Source organism: Primulina eburnea, chromosome 12 (assembly GCF_022965805.1).
Source record: "Primulina eburnea isolate SZY01 chromosome 12, ASM2296580v1, whole genome shotgun sequence".
Classification (NCBI taxonomy): Eukaryota; Viridiplantae; Streptophyta; class Magnoliopsida; order Lamiales; family Gesneriaceae; genus Primulina; species Primulina eburnea.
This window is the reverse complement of record NC_133112.1, coordinates 32,444,601-32,461,461: the sequence shown is the minus strand read 5'-3', so window position 1 is coordinate 32,461,461 and position 16,861 is coordinate 32,444,601. Positions and strand designations below refer to the sequence as shown.

General features: G+C 33.2%; 2 protein-coding genes across 2 annotated transcripts; both read right to left on the bottom strand.

Annotated features, from left to right (window-relative positions):
- Window positions 1–1,119: 1,119 nt before the first annotated feature.
- LOC140807408 (DNA polymerase lambda-like) lies at window positions 1,120–7,789 on the bottom strand. The gene is given in 15 exon segments (XM_073164243.1): window positions 1,120–1,573; window positions 1,660–1,744; window positions 1,971–2,038; window positions 2,379–2,459; window positions 2,900–2,908; window positions 2,910–2,991; window positions 3,307–3,395; window positions 3,851–3,904; window positions 4,002–4,181; window positions 4,719–4,781; window positions 4,919–5,049; window positions 5,136–5,229; window positions 5,545–5,874; window positions 7,381–7,518; window positions 7,604–7,789. Coding segments are annotated over 15 exon segments (1,608 nt in total). The 5' UTR covers window positions 7,709–7,789; the 3' UTR covers window positions 1,120–1,474.
- A 1,991-nt stretch (window positions 7,790–9,780) lies between these two features.
- On the bottom strand, window positions 9,781–11,975 carry LOC140808258 (UDP-glycosyltransferase 74B1). The gene is made up of 2 exons (XM_073165331.1): window positions 11,291–11,975; window positions 9,781–10,639 (listed from the first exon to the last, which is right to left on the bottom strand). Exons 1-2 carry the CDS (start codon window positions 11,936–11,938, stop codon window positions 9,896–9,898), a joined length of 1,392 nt encoding a protein of 463 aa, XP_073021432.1. The 5' UTR covers window positions 11,939–11,975; the 3' UTR covers window positions 9,781–9,895.
- Between the last annotated feature and the right edge of the window lie 4,886 nt (window positions 11,976–16,861).

Sequence of the window (16,861 nt, the reverse complement as noted above, 5' to 3'; positions counted from 1 at the left end):
AGCACAAAAGCGAGACCCTTTTTAGTGAAGAGTTTGCTCGACCCAAGCTCTTCACTGTGAAGAGCTTGGGTCGAGTAGGGTAGTTTTTTATTTTTTATTTTTTTTTCACTTTTATTTAATATTTATTTAATTATATATAATTATTAAACTTTTAATTTTACATTTCAATAAAAAAATATAATATTAAATAATAGATAAAAATAATTAAAGTGGTGAAATGATTTTATTTAAATCAAAATAAAATATTAATTAAATTGATAGTGAGACCCATAAATATTTGGTTGATGTGAGATATTTGATTGTGAAATATGAAATATTTGAGTAGAGAAATATTTGATTGATGAAGTGGAGTAGGGGGTCCACAAATATTTGTAGGAAATATCCTTATTGTGGATGGCCTTAACTATTAAATTTAAACTCGTTTGACTCGTTAAATTTGTACTATTGTAAAGTTTTTTAAATAATTTTTAAGTTCTCTGACCATTTAACTATATATATTATCTTTTTTATATTTACTTTCTCTCCTATCATTTTAATTTAAAAAACTAATTTCATTTTAAAATTTTTAAAAAATATTTTGTTTTTTAAGTTTTTTTTTTAAAAAAACATCGATATCATATATGCCACGATCTGCTAATATTTATGATATATGTTATGCATTTACCTAAATATGATGTCAGTTTGACATAATATTATCAACCATGATCCAATTTCACATATGGTCAAAATGTAAAAACTTGTGTGAGACGATCTCACGGGTCGTATTTTGTGAGAGCTGAATTTTATTTGGGTCATCCATTAAAGAATATTACTTTTTATTGTGAATATCGGTAAAGTTGACTAGTCTCACAGATAAAGATTCGTGACACTATATCACAAAAGACCTACTCTGATCACAAGTATGACTCTTACATCTTTTTTTGTTTTCTTTGGAATATGTGTTTAAGATCTTGTTCCATACATCACCTTTCTGGTGGGAAAAATTAAAAATTATCGAAGGGGTAAACCTTAATTATGTTTCCTAAATCCGCTATTCGTTCAAAAATAAAATACATTATTAACAAGAGAAATAAAGGTTTTAAAGAACCTAAAACCAACAAATAGTGACTATAAGCTAAGAATTGCAATGGAAGGAGGTATGTTTCGGACTTCTGTTGATTCCGCGTTGATCTAACAATATATACACACAATTTTTACAATAAAAAAACATGTGATATTAGTCCCCTCGGAAGGCAAAAATTTCCAGGAGGTGAAGAACATGGAAATTCACGTTCACGTGTGTAGTTGCTACTTGGTTTTTAACATAATTTACAAGTGCATCCACTTAGTTCCGAGGAGAAAAAAGAAACAGCACTACTACACTACAGCTTCCATATCTTGGTTCCGAAGAGAAAAAGGAAACAACACCACAGCTTCCGAAATATAGCAGATTGTGGACTGCAGAATGCTTCAACATTAGGCTATCATTTACTTCTCATATATTCCTTTCGTAGGGTTCGAGCCATGGAAATTCGAGGAAATCAAACACCTGTTTTTCAGTTGCAAACTTTAAACTTGCACTACCTTTGCTTCCCTGCGTATCAGAATGTGTATAGTAACGCCTGAATGAATTGTTAAAGATGGAGCTATGCAGCACCAGTTACACCTACAAGTTCGTACCCTTTTGCCACCTGAACTTTGAGTCGCTGGAAACAGACCAGTGTCATCAAGTTTGAATCCCTTCGTTTCTGCCAATAATCGTAGCCTGGATTAAAAAAACCAAGGAATTCAAAATAGAGTAAAGGACCAAAAAGTGGAGACTTGGACCAAACTTTTGAAGAAGAAAATGGACTATACACCTTCAGTGAATGCGTATAAAATAATTATTTGTTAAATTTTTTTTTTTTTTGAAAAAAAACCATATTTTTCGAATAAGAAAAAAAACACATTTTTATTTTCGAGCATAACTTGTGCTGAATGAATGAGCACACCTCCTGTTGAGTACATCATTCCCTGTCCATGCTATTAAACCAAATGCATAAATATCTCTGGGAAAAACCTGCATAAAAGGACAGCTACCTTAGAATACAATTCACAAGATCTTGGCAATAACATCATAGAGCACCTACACAGTCGTGATTACCTATTTCTTTCACATGGAGCACAATTCAAAATACATGCCGTGCGAATACATATTTCATGGACATTTGTGTGCACATTGGGACAATTTCGCTCACCCTCTTTTATGGGGCTCTATCCACTTCGACATGACCATTGACAATATGAAGGGTATATGTATTCAGTTATTTGTTAATAACAGTGTGGAGACACTGGTTGGACAAAAAGATTGGTAATCCTTGAATGCTTTAACACATGAAAAAGGATTTCAATTGATGAACCTTGAAATCTATGCGATGTCGCAACTCTCGACCTGGATAAGTGCAAAGACCAAAATATGTGTCCACTCCAGAGTCAGTACCCTGTGCAAGATATCATATAACATGGAAGTCAAATGAGTACGGCATATCAAATGAATAATCCAGTCACACAAACTCAATTTTAAAGCTGCAGGGGGTTACGAAAACACAAACAACAATATTCAGAATTTAGAACACTTCAACAGCTGATTCAAGTTTCAACTAGAAAAAATGAGATCGTATTTTCGGGTCAGCCTGATGTTTAGACAAAATGAACCATAACCTACACATGGATATGAATTGAAATGGCAAGTACTCTTGTTTAGCACTATGAGAAGTGACAGATTCACCAGAATTACAAATTTCATTTGCACACATAAAAATAAAGGTACCAAGGTTTGCTTTCCTTGGTAAAGACTAAAGAGAAATAGCCATGATCACGTATCTATACTTTGACAAATCCATAGACAATAAAAATGCAAAGGAAAAGTATCAGTCATTACCTCGTCACTAGTGAACACTAAATACCAGATCTTCTCTTAAAAAATTTATGTCCTTGAGGCACCTCACAAATTTTGGAAGAAAGCCGATATGACTGGACACAGGAGAAAAGGGTCAACTTTCTATAAACAAGTTCTCCAGATTGCAAGGTAGAATACTAGCATAAAATCATTTTCAACTTGAGGTTCAGCTTGTTTCAAAGGAATTAAAAAAGGTGGTTACTTCATATTAATATTCTAATGGCATGGAGATATAAAAAAGAATGCTTTGCACTTTCTCCAAAATTGGGAGTTATTATTGAACAAAGAACTAGGTGGGACAACAAGAAAGCTTGAGCAACTTAGTCTCATTCCAAAAGTAAATGGAAGGAGATTAAACTATTCAAAAAAGTATACAGATGAAATCATACCTCTTCCCATCAGGATGAGTAACAATAATGTCCAAATCCCCACAAGAGGCCTTCCCGCGTCTATATGATCCTCCACAGACAATCTCTACCTGCACTGCTCTATCATCAACAAATGGTGCTTCCTACCCTTCCCTTGGTAACCAGGGTCAGTATGCAAGTAAAGTAAAGCCCTATAGCTGATTTATCATAAGGGCTTTGCTTCAAATAATTCTCTGATAGTGAGACTTAGGGACAACAAACTATTGAACAAACTAAGATATGATTGCAGTATATAGGAAAAAAAAGTAATAAAAAGACTGAATTGTCACACCCTTCCCACTGAATACATAATCCGCACGCAGTCATCTCCCCTAAATGACCAGTAGCAACTCTAGACAATTGACCAGTTTACATTTCAAGTTCGAATGGTACAAAGCAGCTGCCTGAATCCATGATAAGTCGAGGGGTTAAATGACAAGTTCTCCATTTTACCCCCTTAAAAGTACACAAACTTAAAGGGAAAAAATATAAAAGTACACAAACTTAAAGGGAAACAAGTTCTAACCCCAGGTGAAATCTCTTCTCCGACTTTTTGCAGAAGATTTTCCATTTCTTGAACCTATTAATTTTTTAAGGATTAACACAGGGTATTAAAATCAGTATTGCAAATTTTGAAGTACCGGTCAAAGATCTAAGCAACAAGCATCACGGCTCACCTCTTGACGAGGAATTCTAGTCTTGATGTCATCAAAGTATTTTAATCCTATCATCTGGGTATTTGTTAGTGATTCCTCGTTCCTCAAGTCATCCAGGGTCCTGTGTCCTTTCTCATAAAGTTTACTTGCAGTAGTAGGTCCGATGCCCCATACTTCTCCAAATAAGCTGATTGTACGAACCTGAGAAAATTAACAAAATATGGTAACATAAACCTTCACTCTTTGTTTATGGATTGGAGCAGAAACTTCCAGGCTTGTGATGATTAGGTCATATAGCACACTTTGTTACAATCCTTCATGACAAATAATGAAGAAGAAATGATAACCTGCAGCCATCATCTAGTTTCATTAAGAAGGTCAAGAATCTAAGGATCACAAGGCCAAAAGGAAAGTTAAATAATAATTGAATTTCTTCTTGTATTAGTTCCAAGAAGTTCACCTAGATACACCAAGTAAGGTATGGTTTGGGCCATATCCACTTCTGCCCTAACTATAGATCCACCTTTGCCTAAACGCACAACGGCTCATATCCATTCCAAGTGGTTTCACATCCACATGTCTTTCGATTTGGAATAATAAATCCATATCAAGAATCAAAATGGTAAAACAAAACTACCACATGCTCAACATTCAGTTCGGATGCAACAAAACGTCACATTGTATCAACAGACTGGTACTTTCAGCAAAAACATTTTGGCTTCAAGAACAATATAACACCTTTTCATCCTTCTCGAAGTGCTCCAACTTGGATAGCTTCCCAGTGTTTACTATTTCCTGAACCTGTAACCTCCATCACCAAGTAGGGTAAAGACCAAGTGTAACCCGAATAGTGTTCCATAAAATGCAGTTAAAGATGGCTGGAGAAATAATAGTGAATTGAAGGCATCCCAAATCTTATGCTATAACCAGGTTCTTACATGATCTTGCAGTGACTTTCCAATCCCAGGTTGGTGTTTGACCTGGTCTGCACTTACAATTCTAAAAGGTAGTTTTTCAATGACTGGGATAGCTTTGTGATAGCTAAAAGACCTCCTATCATCACCCAAGGCTATCATTAAAATAAAGTAACAAATTCAGCCATTAAATTCACAATACCAAAAACTAATACACATGATATGACGAACAAATTTTCACCTCTGTAAATATCGACGAGCTTCTTAAATATATCAGTTATATTCTTGTTCAAATCTGGAGGATTGTAAAGTAATGATGCTTCGGATGTGGAGACCTGTAAAAATTCATTTGCAATTCATTTCAAAAGAGAATACTCGGTAAAAAAACAGTGAAATGATATAAGCACCACTAACGGCATAACTTGTATGTGGGCAAAGTTTGGTATTTGTTCTGCAAAGAATATAATTTTTATCAGTAAATATTTTTAATTTGTGATATAAGAAAATAAAAAAAAAATACATTTTGCCCACCAGAAAATATTATTTAAATATTTGTAAATGAGTGTTGCCTAGATACATGAATAGCAAAACTACTATACGGAAGCACAAAATTTCATTCAATTCAGATGTATAAAATATCACGATCTTACATCTTTATTTTGATCATAATCTGTTGGACTTGTCACTTCTGGGCTTAGAGAGCGTGAGGAACCAGGTGAACCACTGGCAATATCCGATTTGGAAGAATGATGATGAGCATTCTCTGAAATTTCATTGCTTTCTTCTGACCCAACAGATGTTTTAAGCTTCTTCTGTTGAGAGGGATTGTCCTCTCTAAAATGACTTACCTTCATATGGTTCTCCTCACGATTGTTGCTTCTAACATTTCCCCCCATACCAGCAGATAGAACGTATGAATCTTCTGGAACTTTTTCTCCTATTCTCAAGCTGTTCTCTAGCCACTGATAGTTGACTACTTTCTGTCGCAAGTTTAAATCATAATAGCGCAACTCGTTAGAATCTTCTACTCCATTAACAAATCCTGAAAGTCATCATGCAATACTTGGAACATACAGATTTCGTTATAGGTTTGAAATTATCAGTTTTCAATTTTCTTTCATCGTTTAAAAATATCAAAAAAGCTTCCAAAGTAGTAAAAAACATAGATTAAAGAGCATCGCAAACCCCATCATACAAACACAACCTCAAGGTTTTGTTAGCCCCATTATAGCAATATCCACAACGACTCACTAGCATCGCCTCGAAAGAACCAACAAACTCTACGCACTACATGATAACGAAGAAATATATTATCGCAATTAAATTAAAGTTCAAAGTCATGCGTTGGTTTCAGCAAAATTCCCAAGGTGAGTCAAAAGAATCAAAACAAAAAGCATAACTATTGTTAAAATTAGGACTTGGATCAAACTCAACCCCAAAAGCTAGCTCAAGGGAAAGCTAGCTCAAGAAGGGACCAGATATTTTATCCAACCGATGTGGGACAACTAACACACCTCTCATGTCCATGAATGAACATCTAGAGCGTGGAGTTTACAAATGATCCAACTATGGGCAGAACGGGTGATACAACTATGGGCATTCAAACACATAACGGTGGGGAACTTAGGCTCTGATACCATGTTAAGATTGGAATTTGAACTTAACTTAACCACAAAAGTCAGCTCAAGAGGAGAGGATTGTCCAAGACCATATATGCAATTCCCAGTTATTTTATCCAATCGATGTGGGACAACTAACACACACCCCCACGTGCAGGAATGAACATCTGGAGCATGGAGTTTACAAATGTTAAGATTGAGACTTTGACCTAACTCAACCCCAAAAGCTAGCTAAGGGGAATGATTGTCCAAGACCATATATGCAACTCAAAAGAATTTTATCCAATCGATGTGAGACAACTAACACACCCCTTCACACCCAGGAATAAATATATGGAATGTGAATTTTACAAATGACCCAATTATGAACAAAATAGGTGGCCCAACTATGGACAGTCCAATACATAATGGTGGAACCTGTCTTGATACTATGTTAAAATTGGGACTTTAACCTAACTCAACTACGGTTAAAATTAAGACTTGGATCAACTCAATCTCGAAAACTAGCTCAAGGGGGAATGATGTCTAATCCATATATACAACTCTCAGATATTTTTATCTACCAGATCGTGAGACAACTAAGAACCACTTTCCACAATAAAGCAAATATAAACAAAATCAACACCACACAATTGACAGGTTAAATACCAGCTATTTCCGAACCTTGTATTCGAATGACATTTTAAAATCCCGAAACATGAGAGTTTTAATTGAAAAGCTTAATCTTTAAATTATCACCAAGACCGCAAAGGTAGTTTAAACCAAATTGACCCTAAGACTAGCACAATCGACACTCAAACTAAATTAACCGTATAACTCATCCACTTAGCTCTGTTCTTAAAATTTTAAATAAATAAACATACTTACTCCTTCAAATCGGTTTAACCTTTCCTGGTCGATTTTCCTGAGAAGAGAATTGAAATCCGCAGCAAAAATGTGCGTGACCTTTTTGGATAAACGATCCTCAATTTTAGCACCCATTTGGATCAATTTTTGCTTCCATATCTACAATTAACATGAATAACTCCTCATTTTTAGTTCAAATTGCCATATACAATATTTTCAACTGCGAATGAATAGAGCCAACCACCTGCAGTTGAGCAGCTTTTACTCCAGTTTCAATAAGGAAGACAGCCATTTGCGAAAACATCCCGTGGGGATCAGACGGTGGAGATTTGCTCCTCTTTGGCGCCATTTCTGCTCTGGTAGTTGCTAGAAAATGACAGCGAGTTCGTAAATTGCAGACTTCGTTGCACTATCACGATGCTTGTATGGCAGTGGGCTTTCAATATTTTCGGGCTTGGTTGGCCCATATCTCCTCGTCAGTTGGGCCAGATCGGTAAATATGACTAGAAAGTCCGATATTCATCACGAAAATAGTTATATTTTTTAATTGTTTAGATTATTATATCATTTAAAATATATATTAAAAATTATTAATTTGAAATATGATTAGCTCTATACTTATTATATTAAATGTGAGGGCCTCATAGTAACTATCTAGAGAGGATGTCAACTTTTTTTTTTCACTTTTACCCTTATATGATATTAATATTACACTTTTGTTTTTTGTTTTTTTTTTATTTCAACACACACTTTTATTTTTATTTTTTTCATTTCAACCATTAAATATAAATTTATTCCCTCCATAATTTGTCAAATTTCATTTTAGTATATCGATAATAATAAAAAATATTGTAAACACACGCAACGCGTGTGCATAATAACTAGTATTTATTAAAGACTAGGTCTTTTGTTAGACGGTTTCGCGAATTTTTATATGTGAGACAGGTCAACTCTACCGGTATTCAAAATAAAAAGTAATACTTTTGGCATAAAAAATAATATTATTTCATAGATTACTCAAATAAGAGATATGTCTCACAAAATACGATCCGTGAGATCGTCACACAAGTTTTTGTCTTTATTAAATTATATAAACATACTGCAACCTCTGCAAAAGGATTTGACACTATATTAAATTATATAAACATACTGCAACCTCTGCAAAAGGTTTGACACTAGTACATATGATATTTATGTTATTGTAATGGAAATAAAAAAATCTGATCTTTCTTGTTAAAAACCACTATAAATCTATATATTTTATTATATTAAAATATAATTATATTTATTATCACCATTTTTATTTATTTTTATCATTTTGATAAACATATGTCGATTATCTGATCACACAAGATAAACAAGGCCTTGGTATTTATTAAGAATATGTATTAACAGAGGAAAAATGATGTTTTAGTCTGAGTTTTATTTTATTTTATTATAGAAATTTAAGTTCGACATTAATTTAATGATTATGATATTATCTTTATTTGAAACATTGTTTTCAAATCGGACGGATTGACAGGGAATTGTGGGAAAAAATCGTTTGACTTGTAAAACTGGTCAAAACCGGCCAAAATCGATCAAAATCAATCAAGAATTGGTCGACCGGTTCGAACATTTAATTTTTGTAAAAACCAATTTTTTTTAATTTTTCTTTAAAAGAAATTATTTTTTATATTCAAATTTTATTTTTTGGTTATATATATGATTATTTTGATATTGAGATTTATTAAAAATATTATTTTAATAATATTATATCTTATTTTGATTTATATTAGATTATATATATATTGTTGAAATTTTAAACTTGGATAAATATATCTTATTTATTATTTATATATACACACATTAAAATATTTAGAATTTTAAATATATTATTTATTATATTATATTATTATTTTATATAATACAACAGTTTTCTAATCCAACCGTCGGTTCAATAAGAGGTTCAATCGAAATCATTTTCTAAGATAAAATGATTATTTTATCGATCCGATTATGAAAATATTGATTTTAATATAAATAAAATTAATTAGAAAAATCGTACAAACAAACAATGCATACATCCACACAATAAAAAATATATAAACCGAAGACACGCATATTGTCTATGTAACACGTTATATGCAAACAATGACATTAGTGATTTTAAAATTTTGAATCGTATGTCTAAAGAAAGCGATAATTTATTATGCATCAAACATATATATGTATGTAAAACTAGATTTAGAAATACTAATTTTTTTAATTAATAATACCTATACTAAATACTCACAAAATCCACAAATACTATGGTATTAGAATAATTTAGATCATTTGTGCACTTTTTATACGAGATGATCAGTTAATCATCTGATAAATATCACATAAATTTGAAAAATTATCTGACATGACGAAATTATCAGTTGATAATCTGATATAAAAAAAGCACATCACATGTTCAACCACATATTCAAATTCGATATTAGAAATATATGGAAAGAAAGAACAATAAATCACAAACTATTTATTTAGCATCCCTTTTTTGAAAAAATTGTTACTCTTTCCCCCTTTTGTTCTTCGCGATCTTCAATCTTGTCACAAATTCATCGATACATTTATCCGAGCTCCCCTCTCCACCAACAGCCGCCTTAGCCAAATCTCTCCATTTTCTAGCATTTCTCCTCACAACCTCGGTTTTCTTCCCTTCCATCACCTCTTTCAAGCAAAACAAAAACTCTTCACTCCTGACTACACCAAACTCATCCTCTCTACACCTGACCCCCACCCCCCACACCTCCTCTATAAACTTTGCATCAGTCATTTGATCCGACCACTGCGGGATAGCCACCATCGGGACGCCTAACGACAGCCCTTCAACCGTCGAGTTCCATCCGCAGTGCGTCACAAAGCAACCGACGGCTCCATTCGCCAGAACTTCGAGCTGGTTGCACCATGACACGACTAGCCCTCTATGTTCGGTGGCGTCGACGAACTGTGTCGGAAGTTTGTGGCGTTCGGTGTCTCTTAAGACCCATAGGAATTGTACGTTGCTACGCATTAGTGCGTATGCTATTTCTTCGGTTTGTTTCGAGGTTAATTCAACCATGCTGCCGAAGGATATGTATGCGACTGATCTCGGTGGTTTGGTTGCGAGCCATTTTGTGCAGTGCCCACTCAGTGGTTTCCATAGGCTGGCTCCGTAGCCTTTGTCTCCTTCGATCCTTCCATCTAGGTAGTAGGATGGTACCATTGGTCCTACGAGTTTGGCTGGCCATGACTTTGCTACACTCTTCGCCTCCTTTTATTAAAAAAAAAAACAAAGAAAGACAGATGGCCGGTGATTATTATTATATTTCATTAATTGCAAGCTGGGTAGGAACGAGAGATCAGAGATTAGTATAATGTGGCTTTTCTAAAGATATTATTATATTAGAAAAGGTGATACAAATCATCAACTTTGTTAATATATTTTATTACATTGACCGGATATGTCATACTATTTTAGGAAGAGTACTCGTATGTCAAAACACCGGATGAAAAAGTCTAAGAGTACTCGTACGTCAGAACACCGGATGAAAAAGTCTACTCAAAAGGTTATGTTTGGTGTGTAAGATAGGATAATTAATTAGATTGATTTCAAAACTAAATGTAAGGATATATAATTGGATTGTCAATCCTTCCAAAACAATGTGATATCTTTTCAAGCAAGTAGGTTTTTTTTATCATGAACACTTTGATTAAGTGGACCCATAAAAAATGAGACAAACATGAGTTTAATAATCTATCCTTTATTTATCATCCACACCAAACATACCCAAAATATATTTAGAAACAACAGCAATTAATTTGAAATCTTAATATAAAAAATAGGTTTTACTAGTCGGGTGTGGCTCTCTGATGAATTTTTAAGTAAGAAAATGATAAAGAGTAAAAAAAATTAATGTAATACCTTGCCTTCCAACTCTTGGAACGAATTGGCAAAAACAAAATCTGCCTTCTGCAAGTTGGAGAACTGACTCAATTTCATAGCCAGGTAAGCGGGGTAGCTTTCGGGTGCCTTGATGAAACCAGGCACATCGCACGCCTTCAATGGCGGCAAACCGGGCAGCACCAAAGGCTCGTCGTCATCGACATTCACGGGTAACGCTAGCGCACCATTGTGTAAGTGGCAAAAAATGGCGCAGACGGTGGCCGAGTTTGTGAAAAACGACGCGCCCAGTATGCCATGTTGATGGGCTACGTCAAGAGCCCATGGGAAAAACGAGTCGTAGATTATGCAAGTTACGGGGAGGCTAGTGTCTTGGTACTTTTGGATGAGTTGTGAGAGCGTTTTGGCCCCATTTTCTTTGAATGACTTGAGGTAAGAATCTTCATTTTGTGCTTGAGTGAAGCCACCTTGGTCAAACCCATCGGAGATCGGCTCCACCGCGATACCGGCGGCTTGGATGGATTTGACGGTGTAGTGGGTGGTGGCTACGGTGGCCTTGACGCCCTTCGAGGCGAGGCGTTTGGCGAATTGGAGGAGGGGATTTATGTGGCCTTGGCCGGGGTACGGGAGGACTACGATATGGGGAATTCTCGTTTGCATTTCTTCCATTTCTTAATCACTAGCAAATTAGTTTGGTAAAATTAAAAGAAAACCTCAATTTTTATAGGCTCACCAACATAAAGATATCATCACACTTGTCAGCGGTGGGCCCCATACTATGAAACGCTATGATGTCATGGTTGCGACGTCATTCGTGACGTCAGAAGCTTTACGCAACCCATTGCATCAGCCAAGTGACGTATGCATTATGAGTCCCGCCGAATTAAAACAAAATATCTCAGCAACCGTCCAGTTCGAGAGCAATCGGATTTTGTGTTTGAAATTTTTTTTTCTTCATTGACATAATATTTAGCATATATTTTTAATATCCCAACTTTTAATTTTCTAATTAAAATTCATAGATTTATTTAAATCCACTCTAGTTTATTATAGTCAATAATGATAGATATTTGGCAAAAACTTGCGTGAGACGATCTCACAGGTCATATTTTGTGAGACGAGTCTCTTATTTGAGTCATCCATGAAAAAATATTAATTTTTATGTTAAGATTATCACTTTTTATTGTGAATATCGATAGAGTTGACTCGTCTCACAGATAAAGATTCGTGACATTGTCTCACGAGAAACCTACTCTAAATATTTTCGATCTTGTAACAAAACTGTCATATTGCCGGGGAGAACAAGGTAAACAAAAATAACGACCAAAAGACGATTTATGAACAACCTAATTAAAATTGCAATGTACTTAAAATATACGATGTGATCAAGTTTCAAAATTCCCTTAGCCAAGAAGAAGAGTAAAAGGGCAGCTAGAATTATCTAACGAAAAGAAGAAGCCATGAATTACTGTTCTCTTTTCTTTTCTTTTTTTTGAAATTGGATATTTTTCTTCTTTTCGATTGCTTGAGAATTTATTATCTTATATTAATTAATAGGAGTATATTTTTGCGTCATCATTTTAGGCCCCACTTCAGCGAATCCGGCAAGCCCCTTCATAAAAAGGCCATGTTTGGAAGTAATCAAACTAAAAAGTAATTAAGTTTCTGGTTTGTCTTTATTTTATTTTGAAACATGGGATTTTGAAAATTAAATTGGAATGAAAATTTGTTATTTATGAATGTGTGAGTAAATTTGATTTTCCACATTTTTGAGTTAATATTAGGAGTAATTATATTTGAAAAAACTTGTATGAGACGGTATCACATGTTGTATTTTGTGAAACAGATATCTTATTTGGGTCATCCATAAAAAATATTAATTTTTTTATGCTAAGAGTATTATTTTTTATTGTGAATATCGGTAGGGTTGACCCGTCTCACAGATAAAGGTTCGTGAGACCTTCTCACAAGAGACCTACTCATTATGTTTTAAATTGCAAAATGAATTTTGTAAGACTTTTGATGTGGTTTTTAAAGCCTATAAAATTATAAATAGCTGTTTTCATTTTCAAAATCCACACACGATAAAGATTTCACTTAATCATTGTCTTACATTTCATATGTTAGTTTTTTATTTAACATATGTTACGTTTTAGATATCAAATGAATGTATGATTTGAGTTTCCCAAAGTAGTGGTTTTGTGCTTATTAACAGGAAACTCATGTATGGTGCCGATCACAAACATCACGTGGAAGTTACGAATATTTTTTAAGGAATTATACTTTGTTATAGAATTCGATATATTTGTTTGTTATTACAATTATTTTGTCAATCTATAATTATAGATTGACAATATTCCGATATGTCCAAGATTGACAAATGGTGAGTTGTAGGCTCGTCTCGACCCGTGAAATATAAATAAAAATTAGTGGGTTGTGTTGACAATATTCCGATATGTCCAAGATGAGCCGCTCATTCTGCTAACCCGTTTCGACATAATAAGATTTAAGTCTGGAGTTTATCAATTTCAGGCGGAATTTAGTTAATTATCGATTTTCTCAAAAATATTATCAGTTTACTTTACTTTGTTCAAATACTCTGCTTCACGTATCTTACATTGTCGAGTTTGTTTTGATTTATGTAATACTGTTTGTTTTGCATATATTCACGTTTATTTCCTGTATTTTGGATTTTGTTTCATTGTCAGTTTCCAACATATATAATTTTAAATGTTATTATTATTATTAATATTATTATTATTATTATTATTATTATTTTATGCATAAGTTGAATTCAATTTATGTTACGTCAATAGAGTGGATTCTCCATTCATTTATTTTTGAAAGCGAGATTTCAAAGGATGCGGCTCGTAAAGAAAATATTTCAAAAAAGTATCACATATTCCTACATTTAGGTTGACGTTTCGAGTTATATAATATTAAATCCAAATCCAAATTTTAATTTTATTATGTTGTATCTACAACAAATTTGATCTTGCAGCTGGATGATATTAAAATCACAAGTTTGAAATGTAAGCTAATGTAGTCAAAAAATGTAATTGCTCGGATTTCTTGTGTAGATCAACGTAGAAAATATCTGACTGACTTGTAAACGAGTCTAAGTAGTTTTCAAGAGAATATCTTTCAATATATTCATCATATCTTCAACAAATCGCAAAACATATTATAAAAAATATTTTCTTCAATTGTCTCCACATATTTAATATCTCAAACCAATATTTTAAAATTTTATTGATAAAATATGTTTGGAAGAGCATAATCATAATATATTTGCACCTGATCAGACTCACTTGTTAAGTTCAGCATGCAATATATTACATGCCAAAAAAATATACTCTTGAAACTATGGTAAATACTGGAATATTTGTTTTTAATATTGTTTATTTTACGGAAAATGAAACATGTAGGCCAAAAAATTTAGGTTTTATTGGAAATGATGTATATAACCATATGAGTTGGCTGAAAAAACATATCGAAGTTGAGAATGAAGATGCAACTGCATTATTTATTCAATATTGTATAGATAAAACGAGTAAGGAGAATTAATTTATTTGAATGTGCAATTGGATGATGACGATATATTAGAGAATTTTTTCTTTAGGGACTATAAATGTGTGGTTGATTATGAATATTTAGTGATGTCATGTCGATTGATAGAACCTATAGAAAAATAAGTATAATTTGACTTGTGCTCTATTTGTTGGTATAAATCACCATATACAGAATATGATGTTTGGGTTGGTGTTTATGTCAGATGAGACAGAAAGTTCTTTTAAATGGTTGTTTACAACATTTCTTGATTGTACGAGTGAGAAGCAACCTCAAACTATTTTTTCGGACCAATTTATCCGTGATGAATGCTATTAACAGTTTTTTCACATTCACATCATCTTTTATGTCAATGACATATAAATCAAAATACTCTTTCATAATTTGGGAGTTCAAATGGCAATTCAAATTTCAAAATATTGTGGTATAAATGCATGACTTATTGTGAATCTGAAGCTGAATTTGAGGTCATTTGGAAATATGAAATTGATACATATAATTTGAATGATGATAAATGATTGAATGAGATGTATAGTATTAGAAAAAAAATTGGTTTATGCTTTTAGCAATGAAAGGTTTAGTGTGAGAATTTTGGTTACATCGAAGAGTGAGGTCACAAACATGGTTTAAAAAAACAATTAATAAAATGAATTCTTTTTATGAATTTGTGTTGAATTATACAAAAATTCAAAATAATTGGCCGATGAAAGAGAAGACTAAGAATACTCGTCGTCGTCGTGGTAAGCCTTTACAGATTTTGATCATCCATGGTTGATTCAAGTTGTTGATGTTTACACAATTTCCATTTACAAGTTACTTAAAATTGAATTGGCTAATTCCTTGAATTGCAAATATATTGAACCATCATCTTGTTTTGGTAATGAATGAAATTAGATTGAGATCAAAGTAAAATTTCATGATGAAAACTCAAATATTCGGTACGTGATGTTCAATAAGCAGAATTATGAAATAAAGTGCAGTTGGCATAAGTTTGAGACAATGGAGATTTGTGTAAACATGTTATGATGGTGTTTAATTGTATAGATGTCATTGTTTTACCCAATTGTTATATTTTGAAGAGATTGATGAAAAACATAAGACAAATTTAACCATGATTTTCAAGATAGTGGCGGCGGCGACGGTCATGTATCTGAGATGGTGTTTGTCAACTAGATAATGAGATCGATTATTGATCTAACTCAATTGAGCAAATCTCATGAAGATGTGGGAAAAAGATTATATAGATTGGTTGACACCACTAAAGATGAAATCTCCAACCTTATGCAGAATTTGACATCGTGTGATGATATTCCAAGTGATGGTAATATAGATGAAGTATACATATGTAACCCACTTAATGCTAAAACAATGGAGTTACAAATACAAATATTACACGACATTGGAGATGGAAATGAATGGAAATGGAAATAGAAATGGAAAAGGAAAATGAAAAGGAAAAGCTGAAATTTCAGTTTTCTATTCAACATTTTATTCATATACTCATTATACAGTAAATATTTCACTTGTTTGGATTTGCTAGGTACAAAAGGAGCCAAAAGAAAGGAAAAATGCACAAGATGGCCTCACCCCAGCACATGGGAAATGAAATATATACCATCACAACAACAGTCAAATTTCATACGATCCATTCTCATCTCCTCAATTTCCATCTCTATTTGGGCACAGTCAATATATTTTCCAGTATTCAAATCAAACGGTAACTTATTCTTTTTTAATTTTCACTATGGAAGAAATTTGTGTATTATCTTATATTTGTTTTTATTATCTCGTGCAAGAAGCAAATACAAGCGTCTATTCAAATGGTAAGCTGAATTTATTCTCTATTCAGTTTTGGGGTCCTCTTTCATTAAAAAATTTATGAAGTTTCTGTTTCTGTTTGGATGATCTATATGCGTTGAACGTAACTCTTTATCAGATAATCAAACCCTGGTTTCAAAGGAACTGTGGTTGGGTTCAAATTCAATAAAATTCAAATTCATGTCTATTCCCTATTTGAGAAGT

Excerpts from the sequence above, each read along its gene's own strand:
- LOC140808258 (XM_073165331.1), bottom strand. The coding sequence starts at position 11,938 with ATGGAAGAAATGCAAACGAGAATTCCCCATATCGTAGTCCTCCCGTAC. Across the intron at positions 10,640-11,290 it reads TCCAAGAGTTGGAAGGCAAG|GAGGCGAAGAGTGTAGCAAA; the intron begins GTATTACATTAA and ends TTTTAATAAAAG.